Genomic DNA, 18350 nt, shown 5'->3' on the forward strand with positions numbered 1-18350 from the left:
TTTTATAAAGGCTGTACTACTCAGTAGGAGAAATTGGGCACACATACATTTTCTTCATGATGTTTTGTAAGAAAAACACCTGCTTTTCCCTTTATTTTCTTTGGGTCAACAGTGTCAGCCTTGACAAGAATGGGGAAAACTGTTATTCTATACAAAAGAGAAACCCTCCCTGCATGGCACTCTGTGTGACTTTCCTGACTACTCTACCCCCTCTGATGCAGAAGCTCTCTCTTCAGGAAAGGGGTAATTGTGGAATGGAAGCAGAACCAATGAGGCCAAATGAGAATTCAAGAGTGGCCATGCTTCCAGGGAGAAGGATCTACTTTCTAATCAGTGAACAAGGTGATAGCTCACTGAAAGCCATCTATTATTTTCTCCTTTGCCATCTCCTGGAGAGGAATCTCAAATGGAATTCTCACAATTGGAGTGTTACAGGTGCAGCACAGATGGTGCTGTGAGGGAGTGGGCTCCTTAAGCCTCAAGGTCAAGCAGAGGCAAGCAGACTACTTCATCTCAAATGAAGACCCTGGCAGCAAGTGGAGCCTCATGGTTCATACCCTGCAGAAAGGAGAGGCTGAGAGAACTGAGTGAGGCCATCTCAAATTGTGTCTAGGACTCTTTCATCATTTGACTTACCAAGTGCTTATCTTGGAGGTGGGATGTTGGAAGAAAGGGAAATAACTTTCTTCTGATTTGAAAAGGGGATGAGAATAATACAGATTTTTTTAAGTTTAGAGTTTTAGTTTCTAAATGCTATTCCCCATCTCTTTCATAGTTCCAGTGTGCAGGCAGAGCTCACTTCTTTTAGTTTTACTTTTATTTTTTTAGGTTTTTGCAAGGCAAATGGGGTTAAGTGGCTTGCCCAAGGCCACACAGCTAGTTAATTATTAAGTGTCTGAGGCTGGATTTGAACTTAGGTACTCCTGACTCAAGGGCTGGTGCTCTATCCACTGCACCACCTAGCCACCCTCAGAGCTCACTTCTTAATGAATGATGGAGACCATTCAAGCTTCATGTGCCTTTGGGATGGTGAATAGCCCATGCCATTTGCAATTGAGGTTAGGGCTCAAGGGCAGGATTGGGATCAGTATATTCATGGAACCAGAACCTAATAAATGCTTCCTGTAGTCCAGTCATTGAGGACTCAATGACCAAAACAAAACAGGCATGTGCTCAAGGAGCTTCCATTCTACTCGGGGAGATGTGTGTGTATGTTCAAATATTCACAAAATAAAACCCAAATCATGTCCATGGCAGTGATGGCTGGGTCAGCCAAGGGACTTGGTCTTGTCCAGGAGTTGGAACAAGTAGTCTAAGAGGGAGAGGTGAGGAGGGAGTGTGTTTCAGGTCTGGGTGAGTTTTAGTACCTGGGCAAAGGAACAGCTGTGGCATATGGCATATCTTGTACACTGTGTGAAGGGGCCAGCTGGCACCAGACTATCAAGGACTTCCAAAGTAAACAGGATTTTATATTCTCTTAGAGGTAATAGGGAACCACAGGGGCTTCATGAGTAAGGGAGAGAAATGGGTAGATCAGCCTTTGGTAGCTGTGTGGGGTATAGGCTAAAAAAGGGAGAGTAGTTGAAACTCCAATTAGCCATGGTGTGAGGTGATTATGACTTCAGTGAGAGGTGGCCTGGGGAGTGGATAATGGGATAGACATGTGAGACATAGTGGAGTTGACTTGGCCAGTTCAATGGTCCATGGGTAGGCATTGAAGGTAAAACCTTTTAGTTTCCAGGGAAAAAAGATCACTTTCTAGCTTCTCTCTCAAACAACATAGTGTTTTAGCATAGGGCCTGACTTAACTTTTTCCCCTTGTTGGCTTATGCAAATCAATGGGTGGGTGGCCTACCAATCACAAAGTTACCAGAAGGCAGAAGCAGTTGGGATGCCCCATATTGACAGTAGAAACACTGTGATCTTTGAGGCAGTTTTGAGAACAGAATGCCTGGCACATAGGAGGTGGCACTGGATAAATGGTGACTGATTTGATCCAGTGGAGACAATGAGCAGCTTCTTTGAGTTCCCTGACTTTGATAAGGTTTTCCATGATTTTTGCCCAATGAAAATCCCAACCCATGGATACTAGGCTTTTTTCTCCTAAAGGAACACATTGAAGGAAGAACCCTTCTCTTAAATCGTTGCTTGACCAGTCCACAAGATGCACAGCTCAAGTCATCCCAACAGGGTCAGGATCAAGCTTGCCTCAGGAATGTTTATGCTGACCTGGCCAGGCAATCCACAATGGATCCCTCTGCCTTGAGCTGACACAGTTTACATAGACCAACCCTCCCTGTACAGATAACTACTAGGAGGGAAGCTGTTTAGACTGGCGTGAGTGTTTAGCTTGCAGAATGGACATGGACAAGGTTGGCAGGAAGAAGTAAAAAGAAGCTTCAGAACTGACAGTCACTCCAGCCCCCAGAGGCCAAGGTTCAAACACATCTCCAACCAGATTGGAAGAGTGCTCAGAGCCGGAGGGACTTCCCTTGAAGGGACTTCCTACTGCTCTGACTCATAGATGCCATCTGTCATGTAGACACCTGGACACAATTTGAAAAAAACTAAAAAGGAGTTTTATTAAAGGAATGAAGGGGAAAATAAAGAACTAAAATTAAAAAAAAAATTGGAAAAAGAGACATCTTCCAATATGGAATATGTTCCCAAAGACCAAATGAGATAATGTTTGTAAAAAGTGCTTTTTACACTGACTGGCACATAGTAGATGTTTAATACATACTTCTTTCTTTCACTCTCTTCCCATTCAATTTACTGCAGAGGAGGAGCTGCTAGGTGGCACAGTGGATAGAGCACCCGCTCTGGAGTCAGGAGGACCTGAGTTCAAATTTGACCTCAGACACTTAATAATTACCTAGCTGTGAAGCCTTGGGCAAGTCACTTAACCCCGTCGCCTTGTAAAAACCTAAAAAATAATTACTGTGGAGGAAAAAACAGTATTTGAGGAGTTCAAATCTTGGCTGCGGTACTTATAATCTATAGAATCTCTCAATCTACCTAATCTTCAAATGACAATTTTCTAATTGAGAGAAGGAGAGTTTGGATGACATGGGCTCTGACGTCTCTTCCAGCTCTAGAGCTTAGGTTCTGTAAACATTCTCAGACTCTCCAAATCGGCAAATTTGTCTTCACTTATTACAGCTCCAAGTTGCTTCTTGCAAGTAGAAACAAACGTTGCTCTTTGTAGTGCTTCATTAATAGTTCCTCTCCACCATTTGCTTCCTATGCAGCTTTGCCTCACGTTTATGGGTGAGGTTGTTCTCCATGGAGTCTCCTCCTATCCTGCAGGTAAACTTAGCATTAGACAGGATGTTGCTGATGAAGCTGCTCTCCATGGTGTTGCTTCCTCTGCCTCAAAGTTGCTCTTCATGGTGCCTTCTCCAGAATCTCCATGATGCTGCTCTCCATGGTGATGCCTTCCCTGTCTCATGTTTCTGGGTGAGGTTGCTCTCCATGGTGCTTTCTGAAGAAGCTACATATGTTGCTTTCTCTCCATGGTGGTGTCTCCTTTCTTGAGGCTGCCCCTCATGCTTGATGCGTGAAGGTGCTCTCTATGGTGACTCCTCCTGCAGTTTTCTGTGGCTTTCATGGAAAGCACCAGGGTTGGGATTATATAACCTAAGATTGATGATCTAGTCTGACTCTTTTACAAATGAAGAATCTGAGATCAGGGAGGTTGTTGCTCATCACACGATTAAACTCTTTTTTTGCCAGCCAATTCTGCCACTGCCTGAAATGCATCAGTGATCCCATTTTCAGCAGGAACTTGATAAGGAGGGAGATCTAGAAGTAGCAAAAAGATCCCTCCCACCTGCAGAGTCGTTGAGGAGGAACAGAATAGGAAATTGCCATAAGGGAAAAAATATTCCCAAGATATCAGGAAGGCAGAACTATTAGGTAGGCTTGCACATATTTAAATTAACCAGGCCACATGTCTACTAAACATGAGGTCTGCTCCCTCAGAATCCTGGTTTTGAGGATGCTAAACATGCCAGAACTCAATGTGCCAACTTAGGCTGAGGATGCATCTGTCCCAGGGCTGTTCATGTTTTCTCCTTTTCAAAAGGTATATTTTGAGAAGTGCTAGCCTTGAATTACTGGGATATCTTTCTTAGTGTCATGAAAAGATATTTTGGGGCCCCAAGGATACTCCTGTGGGAAGGGAAGAGAATAAATATTTCTTTTTGAAAGTCCACATAATGAGCCTAGCTGCTTCAGTGTCCTCATTAGCAAGCTTCCCATGGATTCATGGCACCCACTAAAAAGGATAGTTTGCCTATAGAAATTTCCGTATCCCCCCCTTTCTTCTGCATCTATAAGCAAAACAAAGAGTAACTTTCCTAAATTCTATTTTGCACCTGTAGAACTGAAAATGATTCTAGAAGGTGACCTTTATTTGAAAAAAATGAGAAACCCAAATTCCAGAGGGGGAAAAAAGCAGATAAAATTAGCATTAGACAGAAGCAACTCTTTCAGGATATTCCAGTCCCATGCACCCAAAGTATTACAGGTGCCAGGTCCCACAATTCCAAAAGACAAGGGAGCTATAAAACAGAAACATCTGAAGAATGACTTATAGATCCTGGATCATTGGATATTGAAAATGATCTACACAGCAGACAATAGGTCAGCATCTATGGCTCTGCCCTGGCATCTCTCCCAAACAGGATGATTTCAAAGGTTACAGAAATAAATGGACACCTCACTACCAATTTTCCCTTCAAACATTGATGTCAACAAGTGACCTGATTCCCACCATCAGAAGGGTTTCCCATATGACCTGGTCATCTGTTGTATTGAAAGTGATGCTTAAAGAAGAACAGGTTTAATCCTGGGAGGAGGTGAGGAGAAAAAAAAAAGTAAATAGTACACAAAGCAAAACAGAAAAGAACCTACCAGGAAGCAAGGGCAAGGTGAACTATTTTGAACACAATGTTTAATATTTATTAAACAGGTTTAAAATTTGGTTTATATTGGGAATCCTCTCATATTTTGTGGCACATATAACAATGTGCACAGAAAAAAAAGAAGAGCAGGGTTAGAAAGAACTGTGTAATGAAGCACTAAGCATGACAAGAGAAATAATAAAAAATAATAAAAGTCATCTAGAGGGACAAATGGTCAAGAATTTTAAGGGACATATTTCAAAAAAGTGGGAAGAAAGCAGGCCTGGAAGTACCAGATCTGAAACTATACTAAAGAACCACAAACATCAAAATACTTGTAGTGGGTTAGAACTAGAGGTTGATCAGTGGAATAAATTATAACACAATACACAGATGCTGAAGAGCACAATGGCCCAAGGTTGGATAAACCCAAATATCCCAGCTACTAGGGTAAGAACTCACTATTCATCAGAAGTGATTGGGAAAACTGGAAATCAGCCTGGCAGAAACAAGGTATAAACCAGCCTTTAACACTATTAGCAAGTTAAGTTCCTAATGGGTACATGATTTAGATTAAATAGTGACATCACAAGTAAATTTAAGGAACATGGAAGAAATCACCTGTCGCATCTATAGACAGCAACAGAGATCCTGACCAAACAAGGAGATAGAATAGACAACTTCGATTACATAAATTTAGACTTTTGGGGGAAAAAAGAACAATGCAGCTAAAATTTGAAGAGAAACAGAAAGTTGGGATATATATTTGCAGCTGATTTCTCTGATGAATATTTTATTTCTAATATATATAGGTAACTGAATCAAAAAATACGAGACTAAGAGCCATCTATCAGTTGATAAGTGATTAAAAGATATGAAATGGGTAGTTTTCAGAGATATAATGAGCCATATGAAAAAAATGTTGTAAAGCATCAATAATTAGACATATGCAAATTAAGACTCTGAGGTATCACTGTATACCCATCACATTGACTAAACTGATAAAAAAAGGCAAATGAAATGTTGGAGAGAATGTGGGGAAAAAAAGTATTTTAATGTACTGTTGCTGGAACTGTGAACTGGTCCAACCATTCCAGAAGGAAATTTGGAACTAAGATTTCCCTTTTCTCCGCACCCTAAATTATTAAATTATGATTGCCTTCTAACCCAGAGATACCACAATTAGATCTGTACTCTAAAAAGATCAGAGAAAGAGGAAAAGGACCCATATGCAGCTCTTTTTTGGTGGCAAATAAGTGGAAATTGAGAGGATGCCCATCTATTAGGGAGTGGTTGAACAAATTGTGGTATATGAAGGTGAAGTAATATTAATGTATTATAAGAAATAATGAAAGGGGTAATTTTAAAGAAACTGGGAAAGTTTTTATGAACTGATGCAAATTGAAATTTTGAGAAGAACAATTTATATAAGAACAGGAATATTGTAAAGACAAGAAATCTTTGAAAGACTTGGGAATTCTGATCAGCTCATTGCTCAACCACAGTTCCAAAGGATTCATAATGAAACATGCCACCCACCTCCAGATGTATCTGATGGGCTCAAAATGTAGACTGAGGAATCATTCCTTTGTGTCTCTCTGAACATAGCTAATATAGAAATTTGTTTTGCTTGATTATATATCTGTAATGCTTTTGTTTTTCTTGCTTTCTCAATGGGATGTGGGAAAGAATTTGAAAATGAAAATAAAGTTGAACTTATAAAAGAAAGAAAAGAAAAATAATCACTTCTAAGAAATGCTACATCAGAAAGTTTTAAAATGCCTAAATGGAATCTCTCCATAGTTTATCTGTGCCAAGAGTGCACATAGAGGAATCATTTTCCAATAACAAATATATTCATTGCAGAAATAACCAGACTTATTTCAGCAAAAGCTGCCAACAATAATACCATGAAATGAGGGAATTGATTCTCCAAATGAAGATGTTCAAGTTATTTTTGCTTAGCTCAAAGAGAAATGTCATTCTGTCTGTAGCATCCCCACCCCTACCTCAGGCAGAAGCTTCCTGGCTCCTCCCAGTTTTCCTTGTGTTTGAGATCTTGGTGAGACTCAAGATCTTTTTTAGCCTTGAATCTCAATGATCTATAAGGAACAAAGTTGAACTTGGTAGCAACAGTAAATTCAAAACCAAATCCGTCATGGAAAACGTCACATGAGTGCCATTGAGATGATCCCTCCAACTTTATGAAATGGTTTCTGATAACCAGAGCAAAGTAGGATTGGTTGCTTTGAGTCAGCAACTATGCTAAAGGCTGAGGATACAAAGCAGGTTCAGAGATCAGACTTGCCAAGATTGAACAGGAATGTTCCTTTCTAAGGTTCCCATCATCTCAGCACCCATTTCAGAGATCAGTCTAGATATTGGTTGAAAATAGGGCCTTGGGGGGTGGCTAGGTGGCGCAGTGGATAAAGCACTGGCCCTGGAATCAGGAGTATCTGGGTTCAAATCTGGTCTCAGACATTTAATAATTACCTAGCCATGTGGCCTTGGGCAAGCCACTTAACCCCATTGCCTTGCAAAAAAATCTAAAAAAAAAAAAGAAAGAAAGAAAATAGGGCCTTAGGAGGAGCTTTACATCCAAATGGTGAGGGTCTGGACATCATTCCAGATACCTAGGCTCTCAACCTTGGCCTCACCTCTCACTCACCCCTACATTCTCCAATCTAGTGATACCATCTTATACAGATACAAATGTAAGTTTGCCACTGGCGCAGGCATCAGGCTCTCATCACATCTTGCCTGGACTATTACAAAAATCTTCTAAGTGTCCCCCTCCCCCACCCCACCCCCAGCTTCCACTCAAATGCCAAAATAATTTCCCCAAAATGAGGACTTGACCATGTCACCCCTCTCAGTCAATCTCAGTGGCTCCCTATTGCCTCTAGACTAAAATCAGCAAAGGCTGTTGATATTTAGGCTCTAAATACTCGGGTTCCTTCCCATCTCCTAGTCTTGTATATTCCTTTCCCATTCAAGAACTCTATCCAGCACTTGGGTTTGTATCCCTAGGCCAACCACACTGGTCTATGGACTGCTACTTACACATGATACTTCATCTCCAGTCAATTATCAAATAACATTTATTAAGTGCACACTGTATGCCTGGTCCCATACACTAAGCTCAAGGAGCTTACAGTCAATCTGAAGGTCTTTAGTTATTCTCTCCTCCTCATCTCTATCTTATAGCTTCCCTGGTTCCCTTTAGAATTCTACCATTAGTATGCAATCTCCTTATGGCAGGGAGGGTCTTTTTTCCCCCCTTCTATTTATCTTCTTATTATATGGTGATATGCTCAAGCACAAATCTGACCCTGTCACTCCTTGGTCCTAAGCAGGGGAGCTGTCAGGATCACCTCTCCAGCCACTGGATGGGCTCATGAAGCTGGTCATCTTGCTGTTTTTGCTTGTGGGACTGTTCACTTCCCACCTCTGTAGGAGATAGGGTCTCTTTCTCTTGGCCTACCTGGCTTCCTTCAAAGGAGAGGGACTGTGCCACCTCTCCCAGGAAGCCCTTAGCAATGCACAAGTAGAAAGCAGTCATCCCATGTGCCAAGGCTGCCAGAATTCTCTGGCTCCTTCTAGATCTGTGCCCTGGGAAGATGTGCTTTAGTTCTCCTCATCTTCTGATCCTTGCCTCATTTCTGTGGACCCTTGTTTGGGGGTCTTTCTCCTTACCCAATGCCACCCAATCCCTTCCTTGGATGCAGTGCTCCACACTCCTTCCTTGGCTCCTGGGGGAGGGGTCCTGCTGTTTTCCTTCTGGACAATGTTCCTCACTCCCTCTAGTCTTCCTGAAGCTCTCCCCAACCCCTCCAGTCTCCTATCCCGAGGCAAACCCCTCCTGCCCCTCCAGCTCTGTTTCCTCCTTTTTTTTTAATCCCTAAAGCTTTCCTCTATATTTTAGAGGCCCATATCAACTAAAGACCTGTAGCTAACCTAGGGCAGGGAGAAGGTACTTGCCAGGCAGCCCCTCAGGCATGTTCTCTGTCATTTGACTGCATAGGCTCCTCCAATCTACACAGTTGATAATATCCCTGCCAGGACTAACCATCTGGTGCCACATTGACCAGGGACACTTTAATGGAAGGAGGCATTTTTCATCACTGTGGGCAGCCTCTGATGCAGCTTGGGCATTCTAACACAAAGGCTTAAGAAGTTTTTCAGTTTATTTATAAATGGATCAATTTGTTAAGCTTAAACATTCCCTTACCTTCCCTGTCCAAATATGTTTGTAGGAAGCCCTGATACTCCTGGATTCCAGGAACCCAAATCTAAGGAAAGCAGTTCACTTTACAAAGCCAGCCCCCCTTCAAAGCCAGATACAGAGTTACTCCTGGGAGTGGAAGCACAAGGAGAGAAGAGGAAGGAAAAAAGGAAAGGCGCATCTAACGACTCCACACCCCACTATGTGTTAGGCACAGCTTGTGCCCTCCAAGAGCATGGCAGTGAGTGGGGAAGCCACCAGGCCAACAACCATGACTAAAGGAGTTCCAGATACCTTCAACTGGAGAGAATCCACAGAGAGCAGACTAGGGTAGAAACAGGGTGGGGTGGGGGGAACTTCACTCTAATAAACTTCCTTTAAGGGCTTCACAGAAAATCATGGCAGAGTAGGCCAGCATTTAGAGAAAACATCAGCTCTTACTTACTTCAAATGTGTTCCCTGTTATGTCGAACTCTGGCGGAACGAAGGCACCTTCTGGATCATCTTGGGGAAGGAAGGGAGACAGAGATGAAAAGCCTTGCACCCTCAGCCTCAAGTGAACCCAAACCATGGGGCTAGTTCCCTTCTACACTTGAGCAATGGCAGCAGCAGCACCACCAACACCAGCACCACCACCACAACCTCCTCCCCCAACACCAATGAGTGATTGGAGTTAGAGTTTGTGCCAATAGGACCTATGGAGGATCTCCTGGGAGCTTTGAAGGCTGGTTTTTCAGGCCCCCTGAAGGTCTGATATCCTCACTGAACAATTAATTCTGTGTTTAGCCCAAAGGAATTGCTTTTTCCTTCATTCTGCAATAGGAACCAGCCTTGGCGGAGGTTGGTGCTTGCCCTGCCTTTAGTCTGTTTCCAACCAGGATTCCTGCCCCATCTGTGCCTCTCTAGAAGGTAAGAAAAATATTGCTGCTCTCTGGTCCCCAAATTATCAAAACTTATTCTCCTGGAGGTGAGGAGAAGCAGGGTCACCAGAGGGTCAGTTGGCCCAGCAGTAGATGTCCAGCCGTTATGGAGGCTGCTGGGAGCAGTTTTGACTCGGCATGGAAAAACTTGCCTTCCATTCATTGAGTTGTGAGAATCAATGGCAACAGAGAGGAGAAGCAGTGAGTGGACTGGGAAGAAGGACCCACATCCAGCCCTGCTTGGCTTTGGCCTGGGGACTCCAAATCCAACTGAATGGGTGCTCCTGTGGCTAATGAGAGGCAGCCCTTGTGCCAAAAAAAGGTGCAGAGTCAAGGACCCCCAGTCATGCACAAGAATTTTCTCCCTCAATACAACAATTTCCACAAATCTAGTAAAATGGGCTTGCTCTCTTGGAAACATTTACTGAGATCTAATTATTGTGATTAAGTAGACCTACTTCTCAAACTACCTGGGCTTTGATTTTAATGATATTCATTAAGAAATGCTGTTCTTTTCTTGAATTACAAAGAGCCTCCCTCACTCCCATACAGCATGGCTAAGCCCTGGTCCCTCTTTGGGCACATGGGTAGTTGGAAGCACTCACCACTGAGCTGTTCCATGAAGCATACATTGCCATTGGTGTTAAAGGCCAGTGTGTCCGGGGTGATGCAAAGTGTTTGGAAGATGGCAGAATGGGCAATGCTCCTCAGGGAACGGCTGCATTCCAAACACACTGCCCAAATGTCCTGCTCCGTGAGGCAGCTGTCCCGCAGGGACAGGATGTCAGCAAGTGACACGTTCTCCTGCCAAGACAGGAATTCAAAAAATGACTCTACCTCCCAGGATGGGCACACAAATGGGGACAGTGGATGCAGTGGAAACAAGATACCAAGACTAATTTGAGCAGATTCTTTTGCCTCTGGAAATCAAAGATTTTGCACCTCATTCAGAACTGGCCCCCTAGGAAAAACTGAGGGCTTGCCACAAAAAAAGTATCTTCTTATATCCTGAGAATACAACCTAAACTAGCTGCACCCCCAGGCCAACAAGAGAAGAAAGATTACCTCTTCCTTCTCTTCTTGCTCCTGGACCAACCTCAGTAAGGGGGTCACAGCCTTGTCAGAAACTTCCTCCAGCTGTCAAAGATCAGAGAGATGCCACAGCAGGTCAATGCCCACATGATTATAGTTGGTGCTCCTGTCATAGGAGGTGGATAGACCAATGCGTGAGATGAGAAATTGCCTTTCACAGGCTCAGTTGGAGTCCTATGAGCAGCAACCAAGGAGCTATCTTGATCTGGACGATGTCAAGTTACTTGACCCAGATGGATTACGACTTGGGAAAACTAAGAGGACTGATGGGTGGGCTGCTGAGCCACTATCAGAGGTCACCAAAGCATCATGAAGGGAATGAGGACAGGAGATGGAAGTCTATAAGCCATAGGCCAGTGAAGCTGACTTGGATTTCAGAAAACATTCTGGGATGTTATTAAAGGGGAAGGTTAGTGAAACTCTAGAAAAGTAGTGATCACAAAGAGGTAGTGTGACTTTATCGAGAAGAAACACCATGCCAGATGAACCTGGACTCCCTTTGTGACCAGACAACTCAAATGGAATGGGAATGAAATGGCTAGAACTTACCTAGATTACAGAGAAGTTTCTCAAGCTAGTCTTGAGGAAATGATAGAGCTTAAGTCCAAATAAGAGAATAATTAGGTAGATCCAGGAAGAGATATGTCCTAGACCTAGCTCTCAGTCTCTAAACTCTTTATTGATGAGTTGAACCAAGGGGGCATAGAATGATAGGAAAATGGGAGGGATCACGAATGACATCTAGTCCAATTCCTTCATTTTCCACATGAGGAAACTGAGACAAAGAGATGTGAAATGATTTGCCTTAGATCTAATAGTGGGCATGGTCTGCTGTAGAATTAGAATTCGGAGAGTCCCTATTCCAAGACAAGCACCCTCTCCACTGTGTCAAGGTGAATTTCCCAGCATCAGTTGGGTTCTCATCAAAAATTCAGATGAAAAGATCAGGATGCAATAAAGATTTCCAAAGTTTAGAGCATTGGGCTGGACTCAACAGTTTGGGATAGGAATGGCTCAATGAGAGAAGCATTTATAAAATGCCACTATGGAGGTGCATGCAATCCTAAAAGAAATAGTCCTGAATTTACATCCTAGGAGAGAGACAATGTTAGGGTTATTGGTCCTTCATTTTCAAAGATGACCAATGACATCACAAATGATGTTTTGACTCAAATGTAAACTGAACTTAAGGGAAACAGAGTTGCACAGTCATTAGCCTCACTCTTCCCAAACTATTGAAGTCCAGTGGCAAGATAAAAGTCAGGATGACTGGGCATGGTTGGGAATGAGTGGATGATCTTGATATCTTCAATGTCTAACCTAGGTTCAATGATGTCCGGGGTGCATAGTAATGTCCATAGTGCATGCTTCAGCCACTTTTATGGCTATTGGAACAAGTTGTTCTGATCTGCCCATTCCTCCAGAGAAAAGACAACAGATACATATTGCCAAATATATAAAATATATATAAAGTAATGGGGAAGAGGAATCACTAGTAGCAAGAAGAATTTGGGAAGATTTTATGGAAAAGGTGATGTTTGAGCAAAATCTTGACAGAAATGAGAGATCCTAAGATGTAAAGGTGAGTGCCAAGGGAGTGAATTCCAAGTATGGGCAAAGGGAGATACAGCAATACATGGGAGGAAGACCTCAGTGGTTGGATCAAAGAGTATGAGGAGGGAAACAATGTTGAAGAAAGGCTAGCTGTGGCCTGGAAAGGGTTGTGCTTTAGACTAGCATTCTGACAGCTATGGGAAGGATGAATTGACAAGGCAAAGAAAAAGGAAGGAAGGAAAACCAAGGAGGATGTTTCAGCAACAAAATAATAATACCAATCTCTACATTTTAGGTATACCTGCCAGAAAAAATTTTTATTCAATTTAACATTCTAATATCTAAGCATTTCTGTTCTAGAAAAGAAGATGACCATACTCTCTCTCCCATGTATCTAACTCAAGATAATCTGAGGTGATATTTATAAGAATCCTAAACAAGGAAAGATCATAGGACTTTAAAATACAGCTTGGAGGTTCATGTTCCACAGTGACAATTGTCACTATGAGTTCATTTCAGGACTGTTCCATCAACTCAGGAGTTTCCCAGGAATCTCTTTCCAATCTAAGGAGTATATTTCCTAATCTCTCAATTCTCTCTAAAGGTAGATGCGTGCTGACATGTGCTGCACCAACAATTCCTTTCAAAGTTGAAAAAGAGACTGCCCTTGGGTGCCCCTTGGTGGATCTAAAGCCCCAATCACTGTGTCCATGGGGGAAGCTAAGACCTCAACAAGAGAAGAGATTCTCTTGGTTTTAAGGTTTGGTAACAATGTTTAATGGGCAGCTAGGTAGTACAGTGGGTACAGCATTGGGTATGGAATCAGGAATACTCATCTTCCTTAGTTCAAATCTGACCTCAGACACTTATTAGCTGTGTGACCCTGGACAAGTCATTTCAACCTGTTTGCTTCAGTTTCCTCATCTGTCAAATAAGCTGGAGAAGGAAATGGTAAATTTCTCCAAAATCTTTGCAAAGGAAAACCCCAAATGGGATCACGAAGAGTTGGACATAACTGAGCAACAACCCTTCTTCTATAGGAAAGGTCTTCTGTCATCTACCAAACCTGCCTACAAATAGGCATATCTGCAAAGCATTATAAGGCCAGAAAAATATTATGTCTTCATATTTTCTATTTTTACTAAAACCCTTTAAATCTATTTCCACAGAAAGTTTCACAGTAGTTGAGGTTAATAAGAGAAGGGTTTGTAGCAGCTACCTGCCCTAACAAAGCAAGGTTGGCCCTATGGATGGCCCATCCATTGTGTGTGTGTGTGGGTCAATTCTTGCTTTATTACAGACTATTGGGTGTTATTACAGGTCCATGATAAATCTGTTCTTTCCATTAAGCAGGGTATCTCAATGATTTGAATACTAATCAACCCATAATTTATGTTATGTGTTGGGGTCAAAAAAACAAAAAAAACAAGCAAAGAAACAAGGTAAACCCTTGCCAGAAGCTAACCTTTAAATGGAGGCATTAACATGCAAAACACAAGGTACAAATAAACCAGGAACAGGAGAGTCTTGGATCAAGAACTGGGAAACACTTCCCATAAAAGGTGAGACTTAGGGGCAGCTAGGTGGCATAGTGGATAAAGCAGCGGCCTTGGAGTCAGGAGTACCTGGGTTCAAATCCGGTCTCAAGACACTTAATAATTACCTAGCTGTGTGGCCTTGGGCAAGCCACTTAACCCCATTTGCCTTGCAAAAAAAAAAAACCTAAAAAAAAAAGGTGAGACTTAAACAGAGGTTGGAAGGTAGACAATTCAATTCTATAAATATTTATAACATATCTAGGCCAGCTAAGTGGTCTGATAGAGCACTGGCCCTGGAGTCAAAAGGAACTGAGTTCAAATCAAGCCTTAGATACTTACTATGTGAACCTGGGCAAGTCACTTAATCCTGTTGACTTCAGATCCTTAATTGTAAAATGGGAGCGGGGGTGACCTTGTCAGATCTGTCATTGACAATAGAAGAGTGAGTGGATTGGAGTGGAGAGACCCTAGGGGCCAGGAGACTAACCAAAAGGTCATTTCAATAGTTCAGGGTGGGAGAGATACCTTTAGTAGAGAGCAGCAGAGTGCATGGAGCACTGGAGTCAGAAAGATAAATTCTTCAAATTTGGAGTTAGGCAATGACTTGCTCTGTGACCTTGGGTGGGTCACTTCACCTCCAACTGTCTCAATTTCCTCATCTGCAGAATGGATTTATAATAACAGCCCCTCCCTCCTAGGGCTATTGTGAAAATCAAATGAGATAGTAAGTAAAGTGTTTAGCAAACCTGGAAGTGCTGTAGAAATGCTTATGAGGATGACTTATACAAGAGATTTTATGGAGGTGAAATGGACAAGAGATGCTGCACAGGTCAAATCTCCAGCCCTGGGACCATACTGGACAGAGGGGATGAGAGTGAGGAGTCCAAGATGCCTCCTAGGTTGCGAGCCTGAGGGATGGGGAAGATGGAGGTACCCTCAACAGTAATAGAATAGATAAGAGTGATGAGACTTTAGGGGGAAAGACAATGTTTTGGGCAAATTGGGTTCAAAATGTCTGAAAGGACATTGGAGATGTGAGACCGGAGGTCAGCAGAGTCTGGGGCTAAATATACATCACTGAGAATCATGAGCAGAAAGAGGGTCATTAAATCCATTGGAGGTGATGAGATACATGGGAAGAGAAGAGGGTCCCGTATAGAACTTTATGGTCCACTTATGTTTAAAGAATGAGGGTCCAGAAAAGGAGACAGAAAAGGAGCAGTTGCTAGGTAAGGAGAGAGCCAGGAAGCAGGGAGGGGTGGCATCCTGAGAGCCTAGAGAGGACAGTGATAGTGTCAGAGGCTGAAAAGTTTGAATATAGATGATAGCTCCCAGAATTCTGGTTGTATGATAAATCTGGATTGAGTGAGGTTATCCTGCTTGTTGGTACATAGTGGTTTGCTTGCTCTCTCCTCCATTAGACTGTAACCTCCTGAAGGCAGGGACTGACTTCTGCCTACTTTTGTATCCCCCAGCTCTTTACACAGTGTCCATACAGTAGGAGCCTAATCATTAGTGATTGATGGAGCAGGTACCTTGCCCCCCCCCCAGGCCTTCTCCAGTAATCATCACCATAGTCCAGCCATGAGGTGATGAGTACATTGGGGACATGCTACAAAAGTTGAATTTCTCTTTGCATTGCTCTGGGGACCCCCAACATCCCCATTCCCAGAGGAGTATCAGGAGCTAACCCAAGATGCTCTCTTGTTCTGTCTCTATCCCAGTCTCTTTCTTTCTCTATGTCTGTCTCTACTCTCTTTCTCTGTATCTGTCTGGCTATCTATCTCTGTCTCTCTTGGAATCTGTCTGACTGTCTCTGTCTCTCTATCACCAAGTTTTGCTACTAGTAATAGTGAATCAAATTCTTGACAGACAAGAGTCAGAACATGGTATCTCTAGTTGGGAAGTCAGGAATAAAGGCTGGAGCCTGGGACTCAACCGCCTTCCCAACTCTTCCCAGAGGTCAGGACAGAAGGTCAGATGACAGGCTTCCTGTCCCCAATATGATCACACTCAAGGCAGGAGGACAAAGGCCCCAGACAGAAAGAATGTTCCTGGAACTGTCTGACGAGCTCTCAGTTCATATTAAGGAGATCCCAGTGACCCATCCGGAGCTTTTTCTCCTTTTCTTTTCACCATGAACAGTACCAGGTGGGAGTGGGTGGGGGGTAAAGTCTTGGACTCTTGTATCCAGGAGGACCTACCCTAAGCTTATTCCTTTACAAGCCAAACCCTGAGGGTGCTTAAGGATGGTTTCTCCCCATTCCCACCTTCCAAGCAGCATCCTTTCTGGCCAAATTGAGGACACTGGTTGGACAAGGTTGGAACTCTACCAGGCTGGGGTATAGCTTCAAGACCCCTGAGTGGTCTGGGCAAGCAGATCATTCCCAAAGTACTCCAGTTGGTAATGAGGCTTTTTTTTTTTAAGTCGGTATTTTCTTTCTTTCATTTTGGGGGCCTTTCTCTTAGGAGGTCCCAAAGCAAACCTTGGTGGGAGGGCTCTCTTGTGAGAAGAGCTTCCTCATGGGAAAAGGGGTCCAGTAGATTGGAGCCATTTTTAATGGCCATCAGAGACTCCATAAATTGAATTAGCCCCAGGCTGAGCCAAGGGGCCAGGGGGAGAACTCTGGGTATCTGGTACCCTGGCCAGAGCAGCCAAGCCTTATGTAAGCTCATTGCAGAATGCCAGCCCTGCTCCAAAGTCAACAGACCTTCCGGGAGCCAGACTGTGCCCCATTTTCCAACCATGCCAAGGATTAAGGATGAGGCTTCTCTTCTAGGGCTCTGGGGGTCCCTTTTAAGGCATGGGCAGGCTTGATTGGCTCTCTACAAAGAGACTATTCAGCTGGAAGGGGTTTCAGGGCCCACCTGGTCCACCTCCCCCCCAGGTCACAGAAAGGGAAGGAAACTGCAGCATTGGTGGAAGCTGCCTCAGACCAATACAGACAGAACCAGGAAGCCAGGACTCCGGGGTCCTGTGCAAACACACAAGGCTCAGGGGAGGCAGAGACTGGGGAGGTTGGGGAGGTTGGGTAGGGACCATCAGGCGGAGCCTGAGGTGATGGGATGCTCACTGTAGGGCCACTTCCCTGGGCCAGGGATCCCCACCCTCCTCAGAACCAGGACCTGCTGACCTTGGGGGGGGGGTGTGGATGGTCATTGGTTATTCCCTGGCATGATACAAGGAGAGGCTAGGGCAGAGTGGAGGCTGCTAAAAGACCCACTCCAGCTCTGGTGAAGAGGCCATGGCTGCGGGATCCTAGGAGGTCCAGGACCCCCCTCCCCCCAAGAGGCTTCAGGGGCAGGGGCTGGGGGGGGGGGTGTCTTCAGCCGAGCTTCTGTTGAGGCTGGGGGAGGGGAGGCGGCAGCCTGGAGGTCCTGGATCTGGACCAGCCTCAGCAGCCTCGATTGTGTGTGTGGGGGGGCGGTTCCTGAGGACCTTCTGGCCCTCCTGGGTGGCTGGATGAGGTCCAACCGGCCCCCCCGGATTTGCCAGAACCCCATCTTCCTGGGAGGATGTGGGAGAGGCTGCTCCGACTTGGGGGCAGGTCTAAGCCCTGGGGCCTCGGGGGCGCTCCCTGAACGCTGATTGGGCCCAGGGGCCTCCCCTGACCCCCGCGCCCCGGCCGGGGGCCTCACCTCATCCTCCAGCAGGGCGGGCAGCGGCTCGAAGTCGTAGAAGTCCAGCTCTTCCTCCTCCTCCTCTTCCTCCCTCTGCCCCCCGTAGAGCGGCCGCGCCAGCGGCTCGGCCTCCATGGCGGGGGGCCGGGGGTGCCTGGGGGCCGGGGGGGCCGGGGGCCGGGGGCCGGGGGCCGGGGGTCGGGGGGCCGGGGCCGCCCTACCGCAGGGTCGTGGTGGGGGGCACTCGAGGGGGTGCTCCCGGGGGCGGGGCCGGAGAGGGCACCGCTGGGCTGCACGCCGTGCCGACCCCAGGCCGCCCGACCCTCCGCCCGTCAGTCAGTCCGCCTGTCCGTCTGTCCGGCGCTGCTCCCGGCCCGCTCCGGCTGCTGACGCTGCGCCACCATGGCAACGCGCGCGCGCTGGCGGGAGCGCGCGGGGGGCGGGGCGGGGCGGGGGCTCTGCCCCCCTTCCCTGCGGGGCTGTCCGCGCTGGC

The 18350-nt window shown here is 45.0% G+C and overlaps 1 protein-coding gene across 2 annotated transcripts in view; it reads right to left on the reverse strand.

The window, feature by feature from the left end:
• Nucleotides 1–18019, reverse strand: part of KNDC1 (kinase non-catalytic C-lobe domain containing 1) — an 82392-nt gene extending 64373 nt beyond the window's left edge. For both annotated transcript variants that reach the window (XM_074232110.1, XM_074232111.1), the window contains exons 1-3: nt 17876–18019; nt 10658–10856; nt 9578–9636 (exon numbers count right to left, since the gene is read on the reverse strand). In XM_074232110.1, coding sequence (XP_074088211.1) covers nt 9578–9636; nt 10658–10856; nt 17876–17992 — 375 coding nt within the window. In that variant the 5' untranslated portion in view covers nt 17993–18019. The remainder of the gene's footprint in view (nt 1–9577; nt 9637–10657; nt 10857–17875) is intronic.
• Between the last annotated feature and the right edge of the window lie 331 nt (nt 18020–18350).

Source organism: Macrotis lagotis, chromosome 4 (assembly GCF_037893015.1).
Source record: "Macrotis lagotis isolate mMagLag1 chromosome 4, bilby.v1.9.chrom.fasta, whole genome shotgun sequence".
In the NCBI taxonomy this organism is placed as follows: Eukaryota; Metazoa; Chordata; class Mammalia; order Peramelemorphia; family Peramelidae; genus Macrotis; species Macrotis lagotis.